The 27,043-nt window shown below is 40.8% G+C and overlaps 1 protein-coding gene across 5 annotated transcripts in view; it reads right to left on the bottom strand.

Moving 5' to 3' along the window:
• The window catches only part of Myo6 (myosin VI), a 152,178-nt gene that overhangs the window by 30,550 nt on the left and 94,585 nt on the right, over positions 1 to 27,043 (bottom strand). For 4 of the 5 annotated variants that reach the window (XM_087562213.1, XM_087562214.1, XM_087562215.1 and 1 more), the window contains 11 exon segments: positions 24,774 to 24,931; positions 23,489 to 23,580; positions 21,648 to 21,720; positions 19,407 to 19,534; positions 14,922 to 15,017; positions 14,477 to 14,650; positions 10,587 to 10,625; positions 7,570 to 7,663; positions 2,249 to 2,379; positions 2,092 to 2,169; positions 271 to 400 (listed from right to left, as the gene is read on the bottom strand). In XM_087562213.1, coding sequence (XP_087418339.1) covers positions 271 to 400; positions 2,092 to 2,169; positions 2,249 to 2,379; positions 7,570 to 7,663; positions 10,587 to 10,625; positions 14,477 to 14,650; positions 14,922 to 15,017; positions 19,407 to 19,534; positions 21,648 to 21,720; positions 23,489 to 23,580; positions 24,774 to 24,931 — 1,193 coding nt within the window. 5 annotated transcript variants of the gene reach the window in all.

The following is a 27,043-nucleotide window of genomic DNA, read 5'->3' as shown; positions in this document are numbered from 1 at the left end:
ATGTATGTATGTATTTTGCCTGCCTGAGCACCTGATACATGCAATGCCTGCAGAAGCCAGAAGAGAGAACTGAATTCCCTAGACCTGAGTTACACACAGGTGTGAGTTGCTGTGTGGGTGCTGGGAATCAAACCCAGGTCCTCTGAAAAAATAACCCATGCTGTTCACCACTGAAGCCATCTCTACAACCCCAAGACATTGAACTCTTGATTCTTCTACCCCAGCACTAGGATTAAAGAATGAGCTACTATGCCAGAGGGAAATACTTACGTTTGATGACTGACAGCGAACACCACTGAACTTTCTTCCAGCGACTACAGACTAGCCACAAATTGACTCTCTTCACCAATTCTGCTAAGTGATCAGGATCAGACTTCATAATCTGATCAAATTCTGCAAACTAAGAGTAAGATAACTTAGCATCAGCATTAAAGGGTAAATGTGCTCAAGTAGAGAGGAAATAACTACATGGATTTCAAATTCCAAATATAACTTCCTGAAAATGATTAAAATTCAACTCCAAGGATATCTTAGCAGGGTATACAGAACACATTTGGCCACATGTCATGGCCCTTTCCTTCTGCCTTTCCTTCATCAATTTATTGGAAGGTAGGAAGGAATACTTATTTATCCCTAAGTAGCAGCAAAAATAAGTATAAGAAAAACTCTTAAATGACTGATTATGGAAAATTTGGCAGAAATATTTGAGGGAAAATGTTAAATGGGGCCAACACGTCTGAACCAGTTCAACCACATTCTCAGACATCCACATTGCTCAACAAGTAAAGGTCATCGAAAGCAGGGGAGCCACCAAAAGTCCTGTCTCTCCCAACTCTAATTTTAGACAAAAAAATAGGAAATTACTGCTAGGAGACAGACCACGCAAATACAATACTTTTTCTATTTACCACAAAATTCCAGAATTATTTCCATTCTTCACCAAATATCACATTGCAGTGTTAAAGGTGTCATATGCCAATTAACAAAACAAGTGTTTAATCATAAAAATCATAAGAGTAGCATAACAAGACTATGAATCTCTGAATCTGCTTGCTTTAAGCTTTCAACAACCTTCTGCATCTTTCTGGAGGTAAATAATCCAGGTTCTTTCTCTATCCATTAATTAGTTACTATAGCTCTGACACAAGAGAGATGTTGAATTTATGATAAATAACACCAAGTAATGTGAAGCCAGCCATGAACACCTATATTTTTTTCTCTTCATTTTTCACAGGAAATGGTACAAGTTCTGTGCCAAAGACACCACAGACTAGCAATAAAATTGCATATTTTCATCCTGTGCTAAAAAATGTGAAATTAGATTTATTATAACTACTTTGTTCTTGAGACACTAGAGAGAGTTGACCAGTGGAACTAGTGAGCTGCAATAACAACTATCTTTACAATTGTAACTATGTAATCAGTAAGTCAGTGTCTCAAGTGTTAGGAACATGGACGTGGTATTCTTAACATTTGTGGACAGCCCTAGGTGTTTGTGTACTGAATACAGTTAGCTCTGACGTGCTCTGCAGTCAGTGAGTATCACAACTGCAGTACTATGTCAGCTTAAAAAACAACCTAACGCATGCAGTGTTTACACATTCCCTTACTGTGAAACTTGTCAATAGTCAGTACAAATCCAATCGAGTTTCATATGCTTTATGTATCTATCATACTCCAGTGAAACTTTCTCACAAGGAAAACTCCAACATGCTATGAAACTCACCAAGCGAGCTGGCACATGCTTACAGCATTGAGGAGTCTGGGCCAACTCAGATGGAGAATTCTGTGACAGCTTGGGTTACATGCTGAGCTATCTAACTGGCACATTATTAAAATATTATAGAAATAGTTTCAACTTATTTAAAATGTTAGAAAGTTTTGGTTAGTCCTTATTTAAGAAAAAAATTAACAATCCTCTGATTCCAATACTGAGTAAAACTATAATTTAAACTCATACGAAACAACCCCGAACAGGAAACCTGTGTGAACAGAAACATAATCTCATGCTGTTTCATATAATGCTGTAGTGATATAAATCGCCAATAACTAAGGAAATACATATGAAGCCCAACTGTCATATATATTTACCTTGCCAGGTCTGAAAAATACTTTTGTCAGCCCAAACTTGTAGTCAACTTCATTTAATCCCAAAGCTTTAAAAAGAGCCTGAAAAACAAGTTTTAAAAGTTGAGTTTAACAGAAAAGATTTGTTGGTGAGAAATTTCTATTGAAGTGGCATTTATACCTTACAAAATAGCCGTGGATCCAATCGTGCGAGTTTTTCTGGCATGTACTTCTTGTACATGTTATAGAGTTCATGAAATGAGGCTCTTGAAGGGAAACCCCCTTGCATGAGGTCCAGCACAGACACCATACCTAGAGTCATAAGCACAAATAATTTCCAGTCACAGTATGTAAATTCAGGGTGACATGTGAGTAACCCATCAATTTTACAAGCTAAAGTTTATGAAAAGAGCTTATAGTGAGAGTATATCAGAGTGAGGACGACCCAGGGAATCACACCTCCAGTCAGTGTGTCCAGCTTGTTTAGCATGTAAAGCAGACACAGGGAAAGCCAATGAAGTCAGCACCACTGAGCATTTCCCAGCGGCAGCCCATCCAGAAGGCTCCAATGTGACATGTATCTTTCTAAATTCCACAAAAGTCATAAAGCAAATCCTGCCTTTGACCACTTTAATCCTGAGGTTAATTTTAGAATACAACTTCTGAAAAAGTCTCCATTTCTATATTTTCCCAAGAACTAATAAGAAGCAAAAGAGAATTTATTATTTAAATATTATGTGCAACTTACACATACACACACACACCACATAGACACACATACTACACCACACACACACATAGATATCCACACCACACATACCACACACACCACATATATACATCACACACACACACACATACACACACACACGCACACACACACACACACACACACACACACACACACACACACACACACACTGCTGCTCCCAAGTAGTGCACCAGTCTTGCATGCCTAAGGCCCTAGGTTCTAACCGCAGCTTCAAAGACTTCTTTTACTAAGTTTTCAAAGAATACTAATCATTGGTTGAGAAGCTGAAACTGCAGGATAGATGCAAACTATTAATTTAACTCTAATAAACAGTCAATCTGAGCCTCAAGTCAACATGAACTTTTCTGGTCAGCATTAACAGGCAGGCAACACAAGTTACAAAAGAGGAAGGCCTGCCTCTCTCATCCTCCCTTACTTTGTCCTGATATTCACAAGATAGTCATTTTAGTAGAAAGTACCTGTCTGGGTTAGTCACCTTGACACAAACTGAAGTCATCTGGGAAGGGAGAACACCAATTGAGAAAAATGCCTCTATTGGCCCGTAGGCAAATCTATGGGGCATCTTCTTGATTAATGATTGATCTGGGAGGGCCCAGCCCATAGTATTTGGTGCTGCCCCTGGATAAGTGGTCTTGGGGTAAGGGTTGTGTAAGGCTTGTTTGCAAGTCAGTAAACAGTGTGCTCCTCCAGTCTGTGCTTCAGTTCCTGCCTCCAAGTTCCCACCTTGAGTTCCAGCCCTGACTTCTCTCAGTGATGGACTGTGACCCAGGAGTCGTATGGTGAGGTAAACTCTTTCCTTCTTCAAGTTGATTTTGGTCATGGTCTTAACCACAGCGACAGGAAGCAAACTAGGCTGAAATCTTAAAATGATTGTCTTTAAGGCAGAAAAAAATAAATTCGAAATGGAAAGGTCATATAGGATCTGCGTCTTAAATATCACAGAGAGAAAAGGCCCAACAGCTTCCGCACTCAGACTTGGTGTTGACACATAGGAGCACACAGGTCAACAGGCAATGGGAAGAATATTCAATATAAACCTGTGCTGGGAGTCGGGGGCATGACCCAGTGGAGGGCACATGCTCATGCTCAGGGGGCACTGGTGTCAATTTCTAACACCACAAGACCAAAATCCAAGCAAAAGCTGCTGTAATGAATGGTCATCGCTCACAGTAATAACTACATTACCATGACAGCTTATTCAGCTAAAAAAGCAACCGATTTTTAACTATAAAGATGCAGCTATTAAGTCAATATTAAAGAAATTAGAAGTGTTAAAATATGAAAATATGAGTAGCATATGTAGAAAACAAAACCAATAATAATAATATATCCTTACTTTATTCCTTATGCCAAAATGAATTCCAGTTGGTCAAATTAAAATTTATAAAAAAGACTACAATTTTTAATGCATAAATTCTTAAGTTTAAAATAATCTTAGGAAACCAACCCTGCGTACAGATTGAACACTAGTCTGTTTGACTGGAAACAAAGAGTCAAACTCAGAGTGCTCTGTGAGAGGGTCTGGATGGCAACTTGAAAAGATTTACCTTCTGTATCATTTCTAAATTACAATTTCTCACTTATGGACAAAGACATGTGGAAAATAACCAGATATACACTAAGTCACTACCTACAACAGAAAAAAACAATAACAGAAATAACTTAAAAACCTACTCATTAAATTGTATTATACCTATGTAATACATTGATTAGAGAGCTGGAATTTACCTCTCCAGCACATATATACATACATATACATACATACATACACGCATATATGTGTGTATACATATATATGTGTATATGTATGTATGTGTGTGTGTGTGTATATATATATATATATATATCACATAATGTATACTGATTAAAGCAAGATATAGAGACCATTGCTGTTTTCCTTGCAGTATCAAGGACTGAACTCGGGGCCTTGCACATGCTTAAACAAGTTTTTTACCACTGGACTAAGCTATAGCCCTGGATTGTAGCTATACAGTTCAGGCTGGCTTTGAACTCATGAATGACCAGAAAAAGTTTTAGCTCTCAGGCCTGCTCATAGGAAAAAAAGGGTAAGGTTTGATTGGCATTGTCACAATTTTTGACAATGAAATGGGGTCACCTGTTAAACTACAATTTAGCTGGCTGTGCTAACATAGACTCTGCATGAAGGAGGAATCCTGTGACACAGGTAAGACCATAGTCTCATGATGCAAACACGCGCGACTGCAGCTGCGCACGCTTGGCAAATAGGCGCTAGATGCTCATTGCAGACATCAGTACGTCACGCTAAACCAGTCCTAAAAGGGAACAGTCACGTTCAAAGTCACACAACACCTTAAAGACGCATATAGCATAACTACTGTGCTTTTCAGAGTATATCTCTGACTAAGAACATGCTAGAAATTGGATTCCTCTGTAATATACATGCAAAAGATTTTCAAATAAATGTAGTTAACTAAGCAAGAGAGTCCCTCATTCTATGCAAATACCTCAAGCATGCATTATGTGACTTTCCAGTATTTGTTTTAAATTAATCAAAAATAAATGTTTGTATCTGATAGACTGCATTCTATTCAGTGATGAATTAGTCTAATATAAACTAGAGAAACCAGGAACTTTTGATGGAACCAAAAGGCATTTCCTGGAGGGAAACTAAATAATTACATTAGCAGGCACCTCTTTAGTACAGCAGGCAACACATTAGTGTCATTCTTTATATACATATACATAAAATCTGTAACTGTGGCTGTGAAATCAAAGTGCCACACCTCAGTGCCATGGACAGAGCCCGAGTCAGAGCCAGGATCAAGGCTGGCTTTCACAGGAAGCTGTTCCTAGCTTACATGGGAAAGATGTCCCAACAAGAAGCAGAATGGTGGACACAGACCCTGCAGGCTGGCTTTCACAGGAAGCTGTTCCTAGCTGACATGGGAAAGATGTCCCAACAAGAAGCAGAGAGGACACAGACCCTGCAGTGGGAGGGGATGTGGAGCAGTGAGTGCAAGGCAGTGTGGCTGTAGCACAGACAGAAGCATGCAAAGGCAGGACTAGGAACACATGGGGACTAGGGACAGATAGCAGCAGGATGCTGGTCTTCTCCTTGATGCTCAACAGGGACCATTAAACCGCTGCATATGGTAAGAAGACATGGTCGGAGCTCAACTGTGAAGGGATAATGCTACACCTGCCTACAATGTATACTGAGCAGGTGCCGGGAGGGCATAACAGTGAGAGAAGGCTCAGCTTAGGTTGGGAAGCAACACCACTCGCCGTGTAGGAGGTCACAGGGTTGGGAAAGAGACAGAATATGTGCTGCACTATCTACCACAGCAGCCATTAGCCACAGGTCCTTAGCTGCACTAGGCACACATAGCTGTTTTATATTTTAATGTTAAATAAAATTCAAAATCATAATTTTACAGAAGTCCCACTGGCCACATTTCAAATACTTAAGAGCTCATAGCAGCGATCTCCTCATTACCATACTGGGTAAAGCCAGGGGTTAGAGAAGTAATGGAGGGCAGGAGATAGAAGACTGGAGCAAAGTGGCAACAGGAAAGGAACTGAAGAGAAGAGTGGAGGACGAGAGGATCTGGAAGGCATGTGGGTGACTGCTGAGAGTCTAGTGTGTCAGCGCAAACCAAGGCTCTCCATCCAGTCCCATGGGCACTGGCCCAGGTCTTAATCAGCACTGCTGACTCATGAGAGGCAGGAAGGCTCCACACCAGGGACAGGCCGGAGGGGATGCAGACAGGAGAGTGCCTGTCAGCATCCTGGTGGAGCTCCAAGGCATTGGTAAGAGAAGAGGCCATCTGCTGGCAGAGGCTCAGAGTTCTGAAGAGTGCAAGGGAGCCTGGGGGATGGGGTCTGACTGGCTCTGCAGAGAAACAGAAATGCTGAGCAGGGAAACCTGGCAAAAGAGGTTTGAGAGCCTTGAAAGGTCAGGGGCTGTGAATTTAAATGGTGCCAACCTAGCTGGCCTACCAACCCTGTGCAGAGGAGAAAATGCTGGATTAAATTCTTAACAGCTAAAGTTTAGTAAGAAGAGTTAGAAGATCTAGATGTCAGGGTCTGAAGTTTGTCCCTTCTTGGGAGGGCTCTTTACTATAAAATCACATACAGGGCTTTGGAGAGAGTTCATTTAAAGAGACCTCAGTCTCACTGTAAATTGGCCTCTGAGAGGACCAGAATATGGTGTCAGGGAAAGGACATCAGGGTTTGAAAGGTAGCAGGGCCTGAGCTGGACAAACCTGAGGGCAGAAAGAGCAAGGCCGCAGCTATGGCTGCGCTGATGTATGAGCACAGTGTCAATGCCTGGGGTTCTGTGACTGAAAGCAGCCGGCTGGAGATGGATGGGCCAGATTAACCAAACTCATGAAAGAGCCAAGGGCTTCACCCTGCTTTAAGTTTTTCCCCCACAAATAGTGTAGGAAAAGCAAGGGGACCAAGCCCATCCTAGCCCAGTTGTATGGGAAATGAGGACTACTGTGGACTGCAGCTGGAGAAGCAGCCTGTGTAGAGATTCAGGTTTGGCAGGAACATGTTCTTAACAGAGTGCACTTCCGTGATGGTACCTGACAGAGACTACAGTCAGTGTTATCCGTGTCATCTGCCTCCTGGGCTTTGTTTAGAATTAAGGGAAACATAAGAACCTGTTGAACTTGAAGATGAAGAAGGCAACGGTGAGAGTTTGTCTAGAAACACTGTGAGAGGCCGTCAAAGTGTGGAGATACCTGAACACTGAAGTTGAGACAGAATCTGAGCGCCTTCGAAGTGGTGACTTGTCATCTTTAAGTTGGGTTTGATGCAGCGGATGAAGCTGGCTCCCTGGGGAATAAGAAATACTTTTTAAGATGGTACATATAGCATCTTGGTGTTTCTATATCTAGAATACCACCAACTTTCACAGCACGTTAATGTTGTTAGTAAATGACACAAAATAATTATAAAGGAGCTTAAAATTTTTATTGTCATGCTTCTATGATTTGACCCTTGAAATTAATGTCTGTATTATGAATAAATATCAGCAGGATGACACTTTAGTATTGAATGTCAGAAGTCATAGAAAGAAAAGTCTTTCATTGCAAACTACTTCATCACATTTCAACAAAGCGCTCTGCAGATTTAACTCTACCTTCTCAAAAAGAGTTTGGGCTTTTGTTTTCCAGAGCTAGACCTTACACACACAGGCAAACATTCTACCACTGAGCTCAAAAATAACGCTGTTTAAAGTTTAGGCCAAAATGTAAGCAAACAAAACACACACATAAATCAGTATTTTCATTCGACTTTAAAAATAAGCAGGTCCCAAATTGCATCACTATGCATTTTTAAAGTTTTGCTTGTTTAGCAATATTTTTAAAAACGTAAAGGCTTCCATGTAGTGATCATATTTTGCTGAACAAAGCAGAGAGACTACAGCTTGTACCACAATGAAACTGCTATCGATGCTCTGAAGATAAAGCAGCAGGCATCCAGGCTGCTTCCCTTCAGAGTGGCCACCTTACTACTCTGAATAGGTATTTTAGTACTGATGCTCACCACAGACACTTGGATAACATGTTTCTACAAATCACAAGTCACCTCATCATTTTAGACCAGCGCAGTCTTTGGGAAATGAAAATCAAACAACCTCCTCCTCAAACTTGAAGTTTACAGAGGCCTGGTTCCTGAGGAAGGGTGCTGGGTGAATGTGACCAAATACATTGTATACATGTATGGAATTCTCAAAGAAAACAATATCATTTTCTACAAGATGCTTTTAAGAGCCAAATATTTCAGAGACTCAGAACATTCATGGTTTTCTGGATGGCTCCAGAAGATGGCTTCATCAGTAAGCAAAATAATATCAGCATGGGCTGCTGAAAATGGCTGGTTCTTCAAAAGGAGGAGGGTCAAGTTGAACTCCGTGGTTTGTATAAAAACTAAGCCTTTCCTTGGAATCACAATTTTTCTATAACTCACATATTCACTGTGGTTTACATTTTGCTTTTTAAATATAGGCTGTCACTATGCAAGGCCAGGCTAACCCCAAACTTATGATCCTCCTACCCCAAACTCTCAACTGCTGGGGTTGCCAGGTGTGCGCCACCTTACTCAGGGATTAGGAGTTCTTTCTACATGGGGTTTGTTTTCCAGTCAAAACCCTAGAGTACAGTGAGTCACTCCTGTAATCCCCAGAACACTGGGATGAAGACAGGATGACTGCAAGCTCAGGGACACCCTGAGTTCCCATAGCAAGATTGAGGCCAGCCTGAGCTATATGAGGAGGCCCTGTCCAAAAACATTAAAAAAAAAAAAATCAAGGGCCAAATGTACAGCTTAGTGGTAGAGTAACTGCATAGCTTCTACAAAATCCTGTGTTCAATGCCAACCCCACCAAAAACAACTAGAAAAAAATACCAGAGTGAATCAATAAAATGCAGTTTAAAGATGAACTTGTAATAAGCTTGGCATTTATAAAAGACAGAAAAATACTAAGTTCACTTTTGTCTGTAGCAGAGCACTGTCGTGTCTGAAGAATGTTACTATAGTAATTACATGTTTTGGTATTAACATTAAAATATAATGTTTGCTTTTTTCATAATCACGGATTATTTTCATTTCTGTGAAATCTTCATTAACAGCAAACACTTCCAAGTAATTTCATTTGACAACATACTTGACCTTTCTTTAAAGAAAGAAAAAACTAATAATAACATTTTTACCATCTTAAAAGCTGCCTGTTAGGTCAATGCTAGCAGCAAACCACCAGACTAAGAACAGGACCCCCTTGGGGGGAATTAGAGGAAGTACTGAATGAGTTGAAGGAGCTTGCAACCCCATAAGAACAACAATGCCAACCAACCAGAGCTTCCAGGGACTAAACCACTACCAAAAGACTGTACATGGACTGACCCTGGGTTCCAACTGCATATGTAGCAGAAAATAGCCTTGTTGGGGCACCAGTGGAAAGGGAAGCCCTTGGTCCTGCCAAGGTTGGATCCCCAGTACAAGGGAATATGGGGAGCAGTAAGGGGGATGTATAGGGTGAAATAATCATATGGGGGAGGGGGAGGGGAGGAAATGGGGGCTTATGGACAGGAAACAGGGAAGGGGAATAACATTTGAAATGTAAGTAAAGAAATAGATCTAATAAAAATTTTTTTATTAAAAATTTTTTTTACAAACAGCTGCCTGTTGTATGGCTGGGTATCTGTGTGCATAGTTGAGGGGTGGTGGGTTGCACTGGGACTGAAATCCTGAACCTCATGCTTACCCAGTAAACAGCTAGCACTGAGAATAATTCTAGTCCTCTAAACACTGGCTTCTCTTTGAAAGAGAACGTGGTTTAGAATATACCTCCCAATTATTCCAGGGTTATCAAGTTTATTTGGATAACCACTAATAATAGTTTCAAAAGATCATTTTTAAAAACTGTTTCCTTTCTCTCTTTTGGCATTTAAAGACTTTTTTATTAATTTCAGGCCTTTCTGTCATTAAAGCATGTCAGCTCCTGGCAGCACCCCATTCCATTTCAAAGAAGATAATGAGCATCAAGAATCTACACCTAGAGTTGGCCTCAATGTGGCAAGCTGCCACTGGGCAGAGAGTTGCCCCTGTTCCAACTACAGACAAATGCTGTTCAGAAAGGACAAACAGACTCAGGGAAGTCTACTGCCAAGCTCTGCCAAGGCAGGGTAAGCAAGTCTTTCATAATTCCTGCTTCACAAAAGGTCTGTCAGGTATACTGGGCCAGAAGTGTACTCACAGTACTTCGAAGTTTATCCAGAAGCAAATTTAATTGTGTCTAGGAAAGAAAGAAAATACGATTATTTCAGAAAGTCAAACTATATAGTGGAGACGAATTAATATTAAGTTTTCAATATTAGACTAAAGTAACATGCACAATCATAAGCAACATATTATAACAACCTCCCTGCACACAAACTCTGAAACAGGCAGCATCATGCAAAATGGCTAATGAAATGTCAAGGACAATAACTTACATGGTTAACAGAGACTTGTATAATGATGGCTGAAAACTATGACACGTTAACAAATGGGATGAATAAGGCAACTATGCAAGCGATGAGTGAGAGTCTGTGAAGGTACTGGGGATGCACAGTGTGAAAGCCGCAGTGCAGTGTCTGAGTGTGTGACACAAGGCACCATCGCATCGCATGCTAGGAAGCCTGAGATGTTTAAAACGAGCTCCATTCTACAACAGGATGGGTCCATGCACCACGGCCAAACAACTGTCCTAATCTAGCCTCAGAAATTCCCTTCCCTATTTTAAAATGTTATACATTTCAAGTACGTTTAAAACTCAAACCATTTTCATTCAAAATTTTTCACAATGAATACAGTTATCACGCTTTCCTAGTTTTGGAACACTGATTATAATTTGCCCTGGTTCGGTGTACTTAAACCATGTTTGTTTTGCTATTCTACAAAGTAATTTTATGCTGAAATGCTTATTATGCTACTTGGGAAATACAAATTAAAATGCTAATTCTTAAATTAGCATAGTGTGTTGAGCATAACTGTAATTAATAGTAATGTGTAGACTTTGCTGAATGCTTTCCTGTGAGTGAGGCACTGCTCAAAGAAAGCTTTTCCTGAGTATTGTTATATTTAATCCAAATGAAGAACACAATACAATGAACCTAATTAAGAGTAGATTATTGGTCTTATTATACAGGTATTAAGATCTAGGGAGAGAAACAATATGTCTGAGAGCATGGGGCCAATGATGACAAAGCCCAGACATCCAAGTTCCTTCTCTTACTACAGAGCTACTTGATATCAGAATAAAGTGAATATGTCATGGGACTGAAGAATACAGTCCCATGCACAAAGCTAGTTGACAGAAGCCAACATCAGTCTGTACCTCCAACAACTGGAAAGCAAGTCAAGAACCTCTTTAGAAAGAAAGCAAATGGTTATAAATCCACTCGATTTTAATCCATAGACAAATGTGCTATTTTGCTTCCTCCCAAGATGGGGGATAAAGTCAGAACAGTGGAAGCAAAAAGAAAACAGCAACAGCTGAGAAAACAGAAAGGAATATTCATTAGCACAAAGCCAAAACCCAGACAAAGGAAGTACTCTTGGCAAATCAGGCTTTGTATGCATAATTTATTTAACTGTTTTTAGATTTGACGTTAATCGTGTGTTCATGAGTGCATGTCACAAGTGTGACTGCCCTCAGAGGCCAGAGGCTCTCTAGTTTCAGGGGCATGATGTGAGTGCTTGGAACAGAACTTGTGTCTCCTGCAAGAGCAGTACACGCTCGACCTCTAAGCCATCACTCTTGCCCCATTTATATTTTATTTTTTAAGACACAAATATTTGTGTTTGTAATAGGATAAAATTTCCATTAAAAAATTAGGTTTTCTAAAACAATACTAGTAAAATTACATTTTAATAGCCTTAAATTTTTTCATAAGGTGGAAAACGCCTGGAAAAGAGTCTGCTTTCTGTGTGTCTTACACAGTTCAAATTTAATTTAATGAGCTACTGAAGTATGTTTAAAGAGTCATATTAAGACTCCATTTAATCCCAGCACTTAGAAGGCAAAGGCAAGTGGATTTGTGGGAGTTCATGGCCAGCCCAATCTATACTGTAAGTTTCAGATCAGCAGGGGTTACATAATGAGACCCTGTTTCAAAATAAAAACAAAAAAGGCTTCATTTTAAAGCTAATCAGAGAAAAATACATGTAGAATATATTGTTCGTATCACTCACAATTTTCAGCAGTCAGTACAAATGTAGAAACAGTTCCTTATGTGAACAATTACAATGCATTTAAAGCCTCCAAATAAAAGGCTGCTTATACTACCTCTCATCTTAAATACATTCTTACTAGCACTCACACTATATTCATATGAGATATAACTATATGAATGTGGTTTTGTTTTCTGAGGAACATCTGATGGTCATGCTACCTAGCCTGACCCTGAATGCCTAGGCTCAAATGAGCCTCCTTCACTGATCTCCTGAGTCACCTGGGCCCACAAGAGCCATCATACTACATCTTGCCAACATGCTATTTCAAATCAACCTATTTTCAAGTGTTTAATCTGGAATGGAAAAATACTAAATAAAAGATATTGCTCACTGAGGATATTAATGACTCATAACCAATACATCTTTGAACAAATTCAGCTACCTAAAATATCTTTTATGGCTTCTTTTATATTTATATTTTTAAAAACCTTAAAAAGAGTCTTAGCATTTAGAAATATAAATATCAAGTTTGGTATTTAGGATTCATGTCAATTCTTTCTGCTTTCTTTTTGTCTTGTTTGGTTGTTGGCCTTGAGACAAGGTCTCTCATAGCTCTGGCTGACCTTGATCTGGGTACCAGAGACTGGCCTTGAAATCTAAATCCACCTCCTAGCTCTTCATCCCTGAGGCTGAGATTACAGGTCTGTGTCACCAGGCTCAGTTCAGGACCCATTTCAACTGGAAAGGGATTTGAGACGGTTTCTGCTACTAGTAAGCACCACAGATCTCTTTACACCAGTGGTTCTCAACCTGTGGGTTGTGACCCCCCCTTAGGGAAAAATGTATCGGATATCCTGCCTATCCGATATTTATATTACAATTCATAACAATATCAAAATTACAGTTACAAAGTAGCAATGGAAATAATTTTACGAGTGGGATCACCACAATGTGAGGAACTGTATTAAAGGATCGTAACATTAGGAAGAATGAAAAACACTGCTCTACATAAATTTAAATTCTCTTCCTAATTACATTTTAATATTTAAAGTATACATTTCAAAAGGCAAAGGTCAGTTGTATGGGAAAATAATACTTTATGGAAATTTAGAGAGAATTTAGTAACATTTCCTTAGTCTATGCATTATAATTATTTATTAAGGTTTTAATTTTTATACTAAACAATAATTATAATGAATAAATATCATTCTATCACTAAAACACACTTTCTTTTAAAATAGTCCTTGTTAGACTTCAAAGCATTAATTTTGATTCAAAATTGATAAAAACGAATTATTCCTTAAAGTTAGATAGGTAAATTGAAGAGTTTGCCACACCAGAGACAGCACTTCTCTTTTATAAAGGTTATCAAAAGCGTCAATCAGGTTTTACCGTAATATGCATGCCCGTGGTGCCATGAGAGGAAACGCGTGGAAATGAATTACAAACTGGACCATTCCCTTGGAACAGGCTCTTTAGCATAGCAGCCATGCTGTGAGTCAGAGTCTGTGAAATGCTCATTTACCTGAAGGCCCTGGCTGTGCCTGCTTCTCCTCACTCCTCAACTAGTCCTCTCTAGCCATCCCGAGCTCAACTATGGCAGCTAAACAAAACTGCCGAACAAGGAAGGGAAAGAGGAGACTTGAAGGCAGGCAGTACGCGAAGGCAAGAACATCAGGAGAATCAATCAGATATGCAGTATGTAGAAACAAAGCCTAAAAATACAAACGGTTCTGTATACTCAGTTATTAGGACTACAATTAGATCTTCCATACAAGCATCAATAAGGCAGGGTCTTCTCTTGAGACACACCTGTGGCATTTCTGTGATCTACACTGTCCACTTTACAATATAAAACAATGGGTTTTTGTCTTAAATACAGCCCCCCCCAAAAAAAAGCCCAGCAATTAAGTTATTTAGCACGAATACCTTGAACTTGTTTCCCACGCTGATGAAGCTAAGTTTTCCAGCCTTTTGTTTCGTATCTTTGTTGTTATTTGTGGATGACTCAAACAACGCCCGTATAAACTTGTCCCTGGACTCACATATCAAGGATTCAAGAGACATATGTAGTGCATCATTATTTTTCTCCACAAACTGGGTCTGAAAAAAAAATCAAATAAAATGTTTCAATCTGCATTGTGATAAATATACCCTACCTGAACTCTGTCCCATACAGTTTTCTGAGAAAACACAAATGTCCAATTCCCACACTTTCTAAGACAACAGGGCATGGGTACTCAGCGCTTTAAGGGTGACTAGTGCCAGGGAACTGAATTTTTAAGACGACTCAAGTCTAACAAGCAAGACTCTGCCATACTGCAGAGGGTGGCTTCAGCACCGTCTGCTTTCTCCCAAGCAATGCTTTACTCACTGTCTCATAGCACACAGCCCCTGCAAAGTGCCTGATGATAAAGCCTTCGTCATCTCTGAGGTTCCTGTGGACTGCCAGCTTAGATTTCCTGGGAATCTAGGGGGGAAGTAGATACATAAGTTACTATGTTTCCAAGAAGACTGCCAGTGACTCCTTAAACGATTACAGAGGCAAAGTACCTAAAGTCATAAGGGGACTTTCACATTTTCCATAATCATAGTACTTTTCAATATCAAAAACACCTTAAAGTACTTGTGGGATATAATTAAAATTTGGTTATATCTTAGAAGAAAAAAATTGGTGTAGACCAAAATATACACACATGTACACCTGTCACACAGGAAACACACACACATGCCTGCTTTGCACAAAACATACACACATACATACCTGCCACACTTGAAACACACACACACACACACACTCATGCCTACCACATGCAAAATATACACACAATGTACACCTGTCACATACAAAATATATACACATGCATGAATACCAAACACAAAACATATACACATGTGTGAATGCCACACACAAAATATATACATACATGAATGCCATGCACAACATATATACATGTGTGCCAGATGGGTCTTCCAGTGGAGAAAGGGGGATATAACTGACTCACAAAACTTTCAACCCCAAATTTGTCCTGCCTACAAGATGCACAGGGACAAAGATGGGGCAGAGACTGAGAAAACAGACAACCAATAGCTGGCCCAACTGGAGACCCATCCCATGGGAGAGAGCCAACCCCTGACACTATTAATGATACTCTGCCATGCTTGTAGACAGGAGCCTAGCATAACTGGCTTCTGAGAGGCATAGCTGTCTTCTGAGAGGCTTCATCCAGCAGCTGAAGGAAACTGATGCAGAAACCCACAGCCAAACATCAGACAGAGCTCAGAGAGTCTTGTGAAAGAATGGGAATACCCAAGATACCATTCATAAACCACATGAAGCTCAAGAAGAAGGAAGACCAAAATGTAGATACTTCAGACCTTCTTAGAAGGGGGAACAAAAATACTCACAGGAGGAAATATGGAGACAAAGTGTGGAGCAGACTGAAAGGTCATTCGGAGACTGCCCCACATGGGGATATATCCCATATACAGCTACCAAATCCAGACAATATTGCGGATACCAACAAGTGCATGCCTGATATAAGCTGTCTGCTGAGAGGCTCTAGCAGAGCCTTACAAATAACAGAAGCGGATGCTTGTAGCCAACTATTGAACTGAGAACAGGGTCCCCAAAGGAGGAGTTAGAGAAAGGACTGAAGTAGCTGAAGGGGTTTGCAACCCCATAAGAAGAACCCAGTATCAACCAACCAGAGCTTCCAGGGACTAAACCACCATCCCAAGAGAACACAGGAATGGACCTATGGCTCCATCCACATATGTAACAGAGGACCTTGGTCCTGTCAAGGCTTGAAGCCCCAGTGTAGGGAAATGTCAGGGTGGGGAAGTGGGAAGGAGTGGGTAGGTGGGTGGGTGAGGGAGCACCCTCATAGAAGCAGGGGGCAGGGAGTGGGAGGTGATAGCAGGTTTCTGGAGGGGAAACCAGGAAATGGGATAACATTTAAAATGTAAATTAAAAATGCAAAAAAAACCCCAGTAATTATGTTAAGAGGTTCAGGATAATCTACTAATACTATAATCATACATACAATCTGATTTTTGAATCATACAATTTTTTGATATCATACAATTCTGATTTTTGAATGAAGATATACAGACTTTTGACCACCTTGCTTATTTTATCTGACTTACAACCTGCTATCCCCATCTTCTTTGCATCAGTATAAAATGTTGGTGCCTCTGGGGGAAACAAAAAGAATGGGAGATAGGACTGAGCAAGCCAGAGGGGTCAAAGACACCACAAGAAGACCCATGGAGTCAACTAACCTGGGCCCATGGGGGCTCACAGAGACGGAAGCACCAACCAAAGAGCATGCAGGGGCTGGACCTAGGTCCCACACATACAGAGCAGATGTGCAGCTTGGTCTTCATGTGGGTCCCCTAACAACTGGAGCAGGGGCTGCTCTAACTGTTGCCTGTCAATGGGCTTCCCTAGCTGGACTTGCTGGTTGGGCCTTAGTGGGAGAGAAGGTGCATAGTCCTGCTGCTAATTGATGTCCCAGGGTGAGGTGGTGCCCATGGGTGGGGTCCCCTCATTGCGGAGTTGGGTCTGGGAGGAGAGGAGGGATGAGAAGTTGTGATCAGGATGCATAGTGAATGAGTAAATAAATTCATGGGAAAAAATTATGTATTCCTGCTCTTACTCGAGCTTGGTTCCCAGGACCCATGTCTGGCAGCCCAAAACCAGGGGAACTCCAGAGGATCCAACACCATTTTCTGAACTCTGCGGGCACTGCATGATGTGCCCATATCCACACATGGACGATTAAAAATAAAATCTTTTTTAAAAATAAAACTTCATTTGAAAGTTAAACATAAAACATTAAACTTTTTGTGAAATTAGCCTCCTATTTCTAAAGCTCAAGCTTATGCTTATTGGAACCACTCAGGGGTGGGGGTGGGTAAACTTCTCTTACCCCACAGTGTTCATACAGAACGATCCCCAAGTGTAGCCAGTAAAAAATCCATGAGGCTAGCACAAGACACTTCTGGTGTCTCAAACCAACCATCCTTATATTTTACACAATGCGCCTGGAACCACCTCAAGGAAACCGCAGTATCTCATATCTGAATTATTTAAACTTTCCAAAATACTTTCACATGTGTGCTCACATCTGTCTTTAAAAATTACCCAGGGTGAAGGGGAGAAAATCATTTAAAATGGAAAGACTAAGTTGTGGGACCACAGGTCTGAGCTCTTAAAATAGAGGAAGGGCCCTCACACAGGAGCCAGAATGGGACCACACCATCCTGCCTGCCTCCTAGTCCACCACATCCTCAAATGCCACTCAGACATGCCACTCACCTTCCCTTGTCCACCTTTCACCTGTAACTTGAGGATTCTAATAGGATTAAATAAAGTCATTCACGTAAAAGCGCTCGGACAATGCCAAGTGCTCCCTGAATGACCGTCACACTCGGCTCCAGAAACATACAGCAAAACTTAAGGCCTGTGGAAACTGGGATTACTGCTTTGTTCTTGCTTGTTGTCCCTGAGAAAAGCAGCCAGACTTCATTCCTTATGCTTGAGCCTGCTGTCTTTAGGATACAAGTCTCTGGGATTATCCTGATTTGGTGAAGGCAACTTTGCATTACCGAGCACATATCAAGGAGCCGTAAACAAGCAACAGTGGACACAGCTTTAAAATTAGCAGAAGTTTTGTTGAGGAGATATACTGTCTTGTTTCTCTCCACCAAAACACTGTGTATTATGGTAACTCGAAGGGATGTGTAAGAACCGTAAGTCAATGGGGCCAGTGGTTCTGAGGTGTGGACACGAGGTTTTCAGCCACTGAATCTGTCTTCCACTGATGTTTTGTCAACATTTTTCATGAAATTTGAGATCACCCTTGCCTCTTTTTAACATATTGATGGGATCTCTAGTAACACCTGGTGCATGCACACACTGTTATTTTTTAATAATAAATATATATGAGCATATTGGTTACCACTCATTTAAGCAGCTTGACCTATCAAAGCAAAGACTGGAACACTGTTTTATAACTTCAAACACACAGTGAATGGAGGCATTTGCCAACTAGTAAGCTAATCACACTAAGTGATTCTAAGTAGCTTCCACAGTTTCTTTTTGTGTCTTCTTTTGAGGGAAGGGGGGAGAATCCCACTGTTGGTCTCTACAACATGAAGTAGCAACTACCTTTGTGACTGGAACTGAAGTCAGCATCTCTGTGCTGGTCGGGCTCCTGCACTCAGGGGTGAAGTTATGTGCTATCTCGGGAGTCAACGATTGAGTGGAGGAATAAGCGTAGAGTTGGAGGAATACAGAAAACTGTTTAAACAGCCACCAACACCAGGTTCACAGAGAGCTGCTCCACTTCCACTGCCATCAGGACTCAAGAGCCAACAACCGGTCAGCAACCCGGGCTTCCACGGAGGCTCTCGCTTACTTCTATTGCTCGCCTTGTCTCCTCTTCCCTTTGGCCTACTTAATCTTCCTAGCAATTCGGTGTCCATGTCCCTCTCTGGCTGCATGAGCTACTGCACTCATGAGTACATGCACATAAACACACACACACACACACACACACACACACACACACACACACACACACGCACGCACGCACTCAGTTAAAACTCCATCATCAAATATGTATGTGTAGATACATGCACATAAACATACACACACACACACACACACACACACACACACACGCTCACAATGTTATGCCCATCTAAAGGAAATGTTTGTTGGTTATAATCTAATTGCTCTAGTCTTTGGATAACTATCTCTCGTGGCTAACAACATCTGAAACCTAGTACAACTGCTAGCCTAAAGATTTCTCTTCCCAGTAGAACCTCCATTTTAGAACGGCAAACTCACAGTGAGTCGGAAATGGTCTTTGTGCTTCTGGTGAACCACGGATGTAAAGTGCTGGTCACTCGGCTGGGGAAGACGATTTTCTTCATCCAGAATATCCAGGATTCCCACTAATTTTACTTCAATCAAATCTATTTCAAGATATAGAAACATTTGTAGTGATGAAACAATACTTTAAAGAATATTTACTCACTGGCTTCAAAAGTGTTTGGATTCTAAGAGATAAGCATGAACATATTCTGTAGAAGGCCATCTAGAAAGGGAGAAGTTTTATTTCAAATATGGCCATGCATTTAAAGGTAACATCATAGTTTTAATACGGGATATGGAGAAACAACTTCTGAAAGAAAGTGACTCATCAGCTCCAGCATTCGTGGCCCCAGGAACAGAAGGAATGATGGGTTGTAGGAGCCAGAGTACCAGGAAGCCTGCTGTGAAAGTGTCCCTCCTAGAAACGGACGTTCAAACAAGGCCAGAGCGATGGCAATGTCAATAGGCAATTAATGTGGATGCGGAAATTTCATGTGGTCACACATACAGATAAAGAGTGACAGGCAACTAGTGAGTTTTGGAAGACAGAGAATTAGCTCTCTCAGGCATAAGCGCCCTATGTTTTCCACTATAAATGGTCAGCCTTGAAACCATATACATATAAGTAACAAAATGAGCTTAGCAGGTTATATCTATTTGATGTATACATACATACATACATACATACATACATACATACATACATACATACATAAATACAGATTATATGGCTCTAGAACACAGAACGAGAAGCTAAGGTATCAATCAGAAAATGTCCCTTCTTTGACAATCAGTGGTGAAGGACAATAAAGATGCTGGTCTCAGCTGTACTGAAAAGTATTCAGGTAGCTACTGAACAAGACAGAAGTAGGAAAAATGGATCAACAGAAGGGGAGAAGTTCCTACCAGATTAATGCCCAGAGGTGAGAAAAGACAGTGGCTAAAAGAATGCTGAGTAGGCCTGGGTAGAACAGGGAAGACTTTGAAAGGCTACACTGACATAGGCTGCTACTATATACGGTACTGTCTAAGTCTAGACAACATGTGTCATTGTGAATGGATTATCAAATTGGATTTTCAATTCCCAGACTTACCCAAATTTGACTTTGGAGATGGGGTGGGAAAGAAAAGAAAGAGAGAGGGTGGGAGATGGGGAGATGACTTGATAGCCAAAAGGACTGGAGTTCGATTCCCAGCACTCACATAGCCGCTTACAACCATCTATAACTCTAGTCCCAGGAAATCAGATGCCGCCTTCTGACTTCTGTGGACACCAGGCATGAATGTGGTTCACAGACATACATGCAGGTAAAAAAAAGTTCTTACAAATTAATTGATTGATTGATTAGTTAGTTAGACAAAGAGCAAGCTGGAAGGCAATAGGACAAGGTTTCTTTATTGATAAACTCAAAGAAAAGCTGGGGCTCTGTTTTGCTGTTTCACAGTATTATCTAGCTTTAACATGAAACTTCTATAAGCCAACTTGCAGTCAGTGAGAGATATTGCCATCCACAGAAGAGAACAAAACCAAGAGGCCCTGGCAAACCTCACCAAACCACACACTTTGTCATAACAGACGACATAGTTGTCACTTACTCCCTGAATAATGGGGCTTCCCCTTTACCCGCTTCACCCAATAGTCTTCAGAGTGGCAAAATGTGTATCACAATAATCAGAGCTTTTAGAAAACCTTTCAACCCAGCTGACAAGATGTCTTGCCAGGACAAATAACTTGCAAGGCATAACTACAAAAGATCCCATGTCCAGCCAAGCAACCAGAGCTTCCAGGGACTAAGCCCCTACCCAAAGACTATACATGGACTGACCCTGGACTCTGACCTCATAGGTAGCAATGCATATCCTAGTAAGAGCACCAGTGGAAGGGGAAGCCCTGGGTCCTGCTAAGACTGAACCCCCAGTGAACTAGACTGGTGGGGGGAGGGCGGCAATGGGGGGAGGGTTGGGAGGGGAACACCCATAAGGAAGGAGAGGGGGGAGGGGGATGTTTGCCCGGATACCAGGAAAGGGAATAACACTTGAAATGTATATAAGAAATACTCAAGTTAATAAAAAAAAAAAAAAAAGATCCCATGTCCAATGCCACAGTCCTGAGTCCTATAACTGTCTAGACCACTGAACAGAGAGAGGAGCTCCCAGCAAATGTATCCACTGTCTCCCCAGTATTTCCCAAAGGCGGAATAGCAGTTCCCATACCTATGCAGTCCTGATTGTCCACGTAATGGACTTCATTAACACCCAGGCCCTCTTTCTGATACAGTTCTTGTTCCTGTAAATCAAATATGATAGTCGTCAATGTGGACATACCATGACACCTGACTTTGGTGTCATTTCAGTTACCAGTTAACTTATAAATGCTTTTACCAACAGGTACAGCCCTAAATGGTTTCCTGAAGAGGAAACTAAGTTTGAACCTGTGCAGCCAACTACTAAACCAAGACAGTCAAATAACTATAAATGGGTACAAAGTATCCATAGCAAAATAATACAGATCATTATAAGGAATATAATATAAGGAATGATGCATCAATAATATCTCCAAGGAAATATATTCTGGATATGTAAATCAGTATCTTTTTAAATAATTTTGAAATAAATTTTTATCATATGGGTAATCTATATATGATCTTAAGTTAATGTGTTTTACCATCTCCCCACTCCATGGTTAAATACTTCTCATGACCTATACCAGGGAAGTTCCCGCACATTCTACAAGGCACTGTCAACTTAAACACAATCTGAATTGGAAATTCATATACAAACTTAAAGGTCGGTAATAAAAGCAAACATAAGACAGTGTACCCTCCTTGTGTGGTTCCTAGTTCTATGTAGAGTGTGAGCTGGACTAAGTGGAAAGGAAGGATTATATCATGTTACAGAGAAGCATGCATGTGCAACATACATTACAGCAAAGGAAGGACTAGCAGCACAGCTGGACAGAACAGGGACATTCTCCTACAGGAAAGTACTTGCTTTACTCATTGTTTATGTTACAACTGATTAACTGCAGCCTATTTAAAAGTTAACAAGTACAGTAATCTGCCAGAAACCTTGCAAAGACAAAAACAAAAAACATAATATGGGAAATACAGAAATACATGGATGGAAATACAGAAAAAAAAAAAACACTACATATTCCAGCTCGAACACTCAGGAATGGCAACCCTGAAAGAAAGAAAGTACGGGGTATGGACCTACAGCCAGGAAAGGAGATTCAAGCCTAGGGAAGCTGTGACATGTCCTCAGACCTGCCTTCTTCATCTGAACAATGACGGGCTGGGTTGGAAGAACTTTCCAGTTCCTCTGCTCTAGCATCTTCAATCAGCAACACCTATGGCCGACGGTACAGAGGAAGGAAAACAGAGGCTGGTAGGAAATATTGGAGAATTCAGGTTTGAGGGGAGAAAATAATGAGCCTTGGAACAAATCAATTTATCCAAAGCTATTATCTTTGCTTTGACTAAATTCTAAAGAATCATAAAATAACTTTTCCTAGCCTTATCTTAGCATGCTGAGTATCAGCCATGCCCAGAGTTATATACTGAGAGCAGAGGAACTGAGTTCCTTCCTGAAGAGGAGGTGGGGGGATGGGGAGCCAAAGACAGGCCACTCAAAAGCCGTTTGTAGCACTCAAGATGGCACAGTAGGCACAGTGCTATCCAGAGGTACTCCTGGCCAGTGGTTGCTCACAATCTGACTGGGGCTTTGCTGATGCACAAAGGGAGGCGACAAAATGTGGCAGAGCAAACAGAAGCAGACACTGAAAGGACAGTGGCAGAGATAGGAACAACCAAATCAAGAGGAAAAACGCACCCTGAGCACACTAGTGAAAGTCCCTGGTGAGAAATCAGACACTCCGTCCTGAAAGCTGCCCGCTAACTCCTACAAGGGCCCAAACGTCAGCTGAACTGAACACTCTCGGGGTCACCTGGCCACCTCACGTCAGACTCCATCAGTCAGGGTAAATGCAATGTGATTTTCTTCCTTGAAATGTAAACAGCTTAATTCAAACCCTAAATTTAAATATCGTTACTCACCTCCTTTAGGATCCTTTCATTAAAAAACTGTTGAAGTTTCTCATTGCAATAGTTGATACAAAACTGCTCAAAGCTGTTGTGCTCAAAGTACTCTGAAAACACACAACCAGGGTAGAGCTGTCACCGTGGACCACGTGCATTACTTTATCCCAGGAGTTACTGTGTTGATGGTTTCATTTAAAACTGGGCTTACAAAACGCATAAAATTGTTTGTTCTATGCCCCCAAAATGTCCTTAACTCAAGACATATACTATCAGGCACTAATACTAGATATCAGAAATACCTTGTTCTACCATACCAAAAAAAAAAAAAAGTGTCCCATCACATAAATGTTCTATAGTGTGAAAATCAAAAAATTATAAGTAAGCTCTTTTTAACATAAATTTCTACAGTGCAGGTACTAAAGCAACCTAGAGCACAAAAAAATGATTTAAAATGAGTGTACTTTAGGAGACTGTCTTTCTGATTATTCTGTTGCCAAAAATTCTATGAGAGTGATTCACTCTGAAGTTCAGGGTTGAATTATGTCTAAGATCCGTGAGGTTCTACAGTTTGACACTCTGAACATGTGTGTCATGCTAACAAGTGTCTAAAGATGATGAAATCTCATCGATGATGGGAGTTTATGTGTTCTGAAACTGTACCCCAACTTTATTATTTTTAGAAGCAGCACTCAGGCGGTATCTTTCTTCCAGCTGTACTCATTTAAGAGCATGGAGACTTCCCGACTGATAGTTTAGATGAACGTGTCTTAATTTTAGCACTAATTAGCTTTCTCTGAAAGGTGCATAATGAAAAGCAGACATAAAGAAGCTATGTCAAGTGACTCACGAGAAAAAAAGGTGTCTGATACTTCACCTTGATTGTCAACTTGATTTGATTGGTAAGTAAATACCTAGAAAATTATTAAAGCACACCGCTGGTGTTCGTGAGGGTCTTTCCAGAGAGTGCTACCAACCAGAAAGTCCTACCCTGAATGTGAGAAGTACCACCTCAGAGGCTGGGGTCCAGGTGCAACAAGAGGGGGACCAAAAAGGCTACCTTGTATAGTCCTGTTCTCTCCTGCCCTCTCTGCCCCCTCCCCTCCGGGCCTTCAACATGTGAGCAACTCTGCTCCACAATGATGGACTGAAAACTCTGAAACCTCAAGGCAGGGTAAACACTGCCTTCTTTTACTTCTCCCTAGTATTTGGTCACAGAAATGAGAAAGGCTAACACAACAGCTTTAGAGAAAATATTGATATGGTTTTTTTTAATCAAAAACAAGTAAGAAATGATGCTTACCGAAGCCAGCAATATCCAGGACTCCAATAAAATAAGAGGATGTTTCAAAAGGAAAGCACTGATTCACCCTGTCCACCACGTGGTCAAAGAGATGGCTATAGACCGTCTTCGCCAGAGCATCGCGAGCACTGTTTGCCTGTTCCACCTTCAGGGGGACCCTAGGAAAACAATTGTGCAAGGAAGCATCCTTAAAGGGACAGGTTTTGAAAATAACACCGGATACATAAAGTCCAAGTATGTCTGAACACATTGCCTATACAGAAGAAATAGTTACCAAGTTTCAAGTGAGTAGGCGGTGATAAAATTAAGGAGAAAATTACAAGAGACATACTAAAACAATTGACTAAATTCAGATTAAAATATACTATTGGATCAAAAAAAGGCTTTTCTTTTTTTTTTTTTTGCCTTTCCAACTCCTGTATGTAGTCACCATATGGGAAGCAAACTTTTAATATTTGATATTATAGACACAAATGCAAGGTACTTTCCTCAATAAAATTAGTCTAATAAAAAGAGCATATCATAGAGGGGACTTTCCAAACGCCATGCTAGATCTCAAGTACTGAGGGCAATGGGAAAAACACAAAAAAAACATCCAATTGTTAAGTGACTTTTGAATTATTCAAGCACTGGCTGGGCAGTGGTGGTGCATGCCTTTAATCTCAACACTTGGGAAGCAGAAGTGGGGAAATTTCTGTGAGTTTGGGGCCAGCCTGGTCTACAGAGTGAATTCTAGGACATCCGTAGCTATACAGAAACCTTGTTGAAAAATCAAGACAAAATTATTCAAGCATGCTTGGTATGGTACAACATACCTGTAATTCCAGCATTCAGAAAGCTGAGACAGGAGGATTGTAAGCTCAAGGCTAGCTCCAGCTACATAGCCAAACCCTGCCTCAAAAATAAATAATAAATAAGCTAATAAACTAAAGACGAATTGGAATAAACTCAACAGCAGAATTCTCTGTAAGTTTGGGTGTGTATAAACAACACAGAATACATGAGAGAGCTGTTCTAAAACCATACAGAAATGGAGTTCTCTTTTTTCAGTGTGAGTAGTACTGAAGAAAAATAATTAATTGGCTAATTCATTAACATAAAACACTGTATCATTAGGAAAAAATGTGTTGCGATTTTCTTGTTTTGGAGACAAGGTCTTTCTGTGAATCTTGGGCAGGCCTGGTCACCTTTCTGACTCAACCTGCCAAATGCTGGGATTGCAGGCTTTTGTCACCACACCTGGCTTTGTTGTTACTGCCAAATACTTTTCTGAGTAAGTCACTTGAATTCACTGCTACCACATTTAGAAAAGGATAGGGCTATAGAAAAGGATGGGGAACTGACCTCTTTCCTCATTGCAGTGCAGTACTTGTGAACGGTAAACCTAACAACCATTTTATTCTACAGTATCTAAAACCAAAATTCATGAAATATATTCTATTAAGCCAGAACTATATACTATGGCACAATCTGAAGCTCTTGATTATGATTTTAAAAATCTTGGCCAAAGGAGATTGGTGGATGGCTCATTTGGTGAAGTGCCTGCCTCACAAACACGAGGACATAATTGGGATTACACCCATGTCAAATGTGGTGTGGTGACTACATCTGTAACCCAACTGCGGAGGGAGTCTCTAGGACTCCCTGGGCAGCCAGGCCAGCAAAATTGATGAGCTGTGGGGTCTCAGAAGACAAGCGGGAGAATGGTTGGGGAGGAGAGTCAATCCAATCAGCCTCTAGCTTCAACACACACAAGTGCACAGGCACCCAAGTGCAGACACACACTTCGCTCAGCCACACTGACATGTACAACCGTTACCATCACACATATGCCCACACAAAAGACAAGTGAATAAACACTTCCGGGGGGACAGGAAATAAAAAGATGCGGCCACGGCTTTATCTTCTATCACTTGTAATTTTCTCTAAACGAAAAAATAGTAAGTGTAACAAGAAGTTCCCTTTCCTAGATATTCTACAAAGCGAGCTGCACTGAGTAGGAGCTTTAGTGCACACCATTTATATGGGAAACCACTTCTGAAGGAAAAGACTCTGTTGCCTAAAACAGATACTTAGCCAATCACATTTTTATAGCTGTGCAAAAGCGATCTCGCCTGTTTAATAAATTCCAAATTTGTGTCATGGAGATGTGCGAGAAACAACTCCAAGCTGTGCAAACCCCCATTTATTTCCGTGATCACCTACAGCTGTTGGAGCACAGGATTCTGAGCCATCCAGCACAGCAAGAACATGCAAATGGCAGGCACGAA

This window comes from Rattus norvegicus, chromosome 8, assembly GCF_021556685.1.
Source record: "Rattus norvegicus strain SHRSP/BbbUtx chromosome 8, alternate assembly SHRSP_T2T, whole genome shotgun sequence".
Classification (NCBI taxonomy): Eukaryota; Metazoa; Chordata; class Mammalia; order Rodentia; family Muridae; genus Rattus; species Rattus norvegicus.
This window is presented reverse-complemented; position numbering and strand designations above follow the sequence as displayed.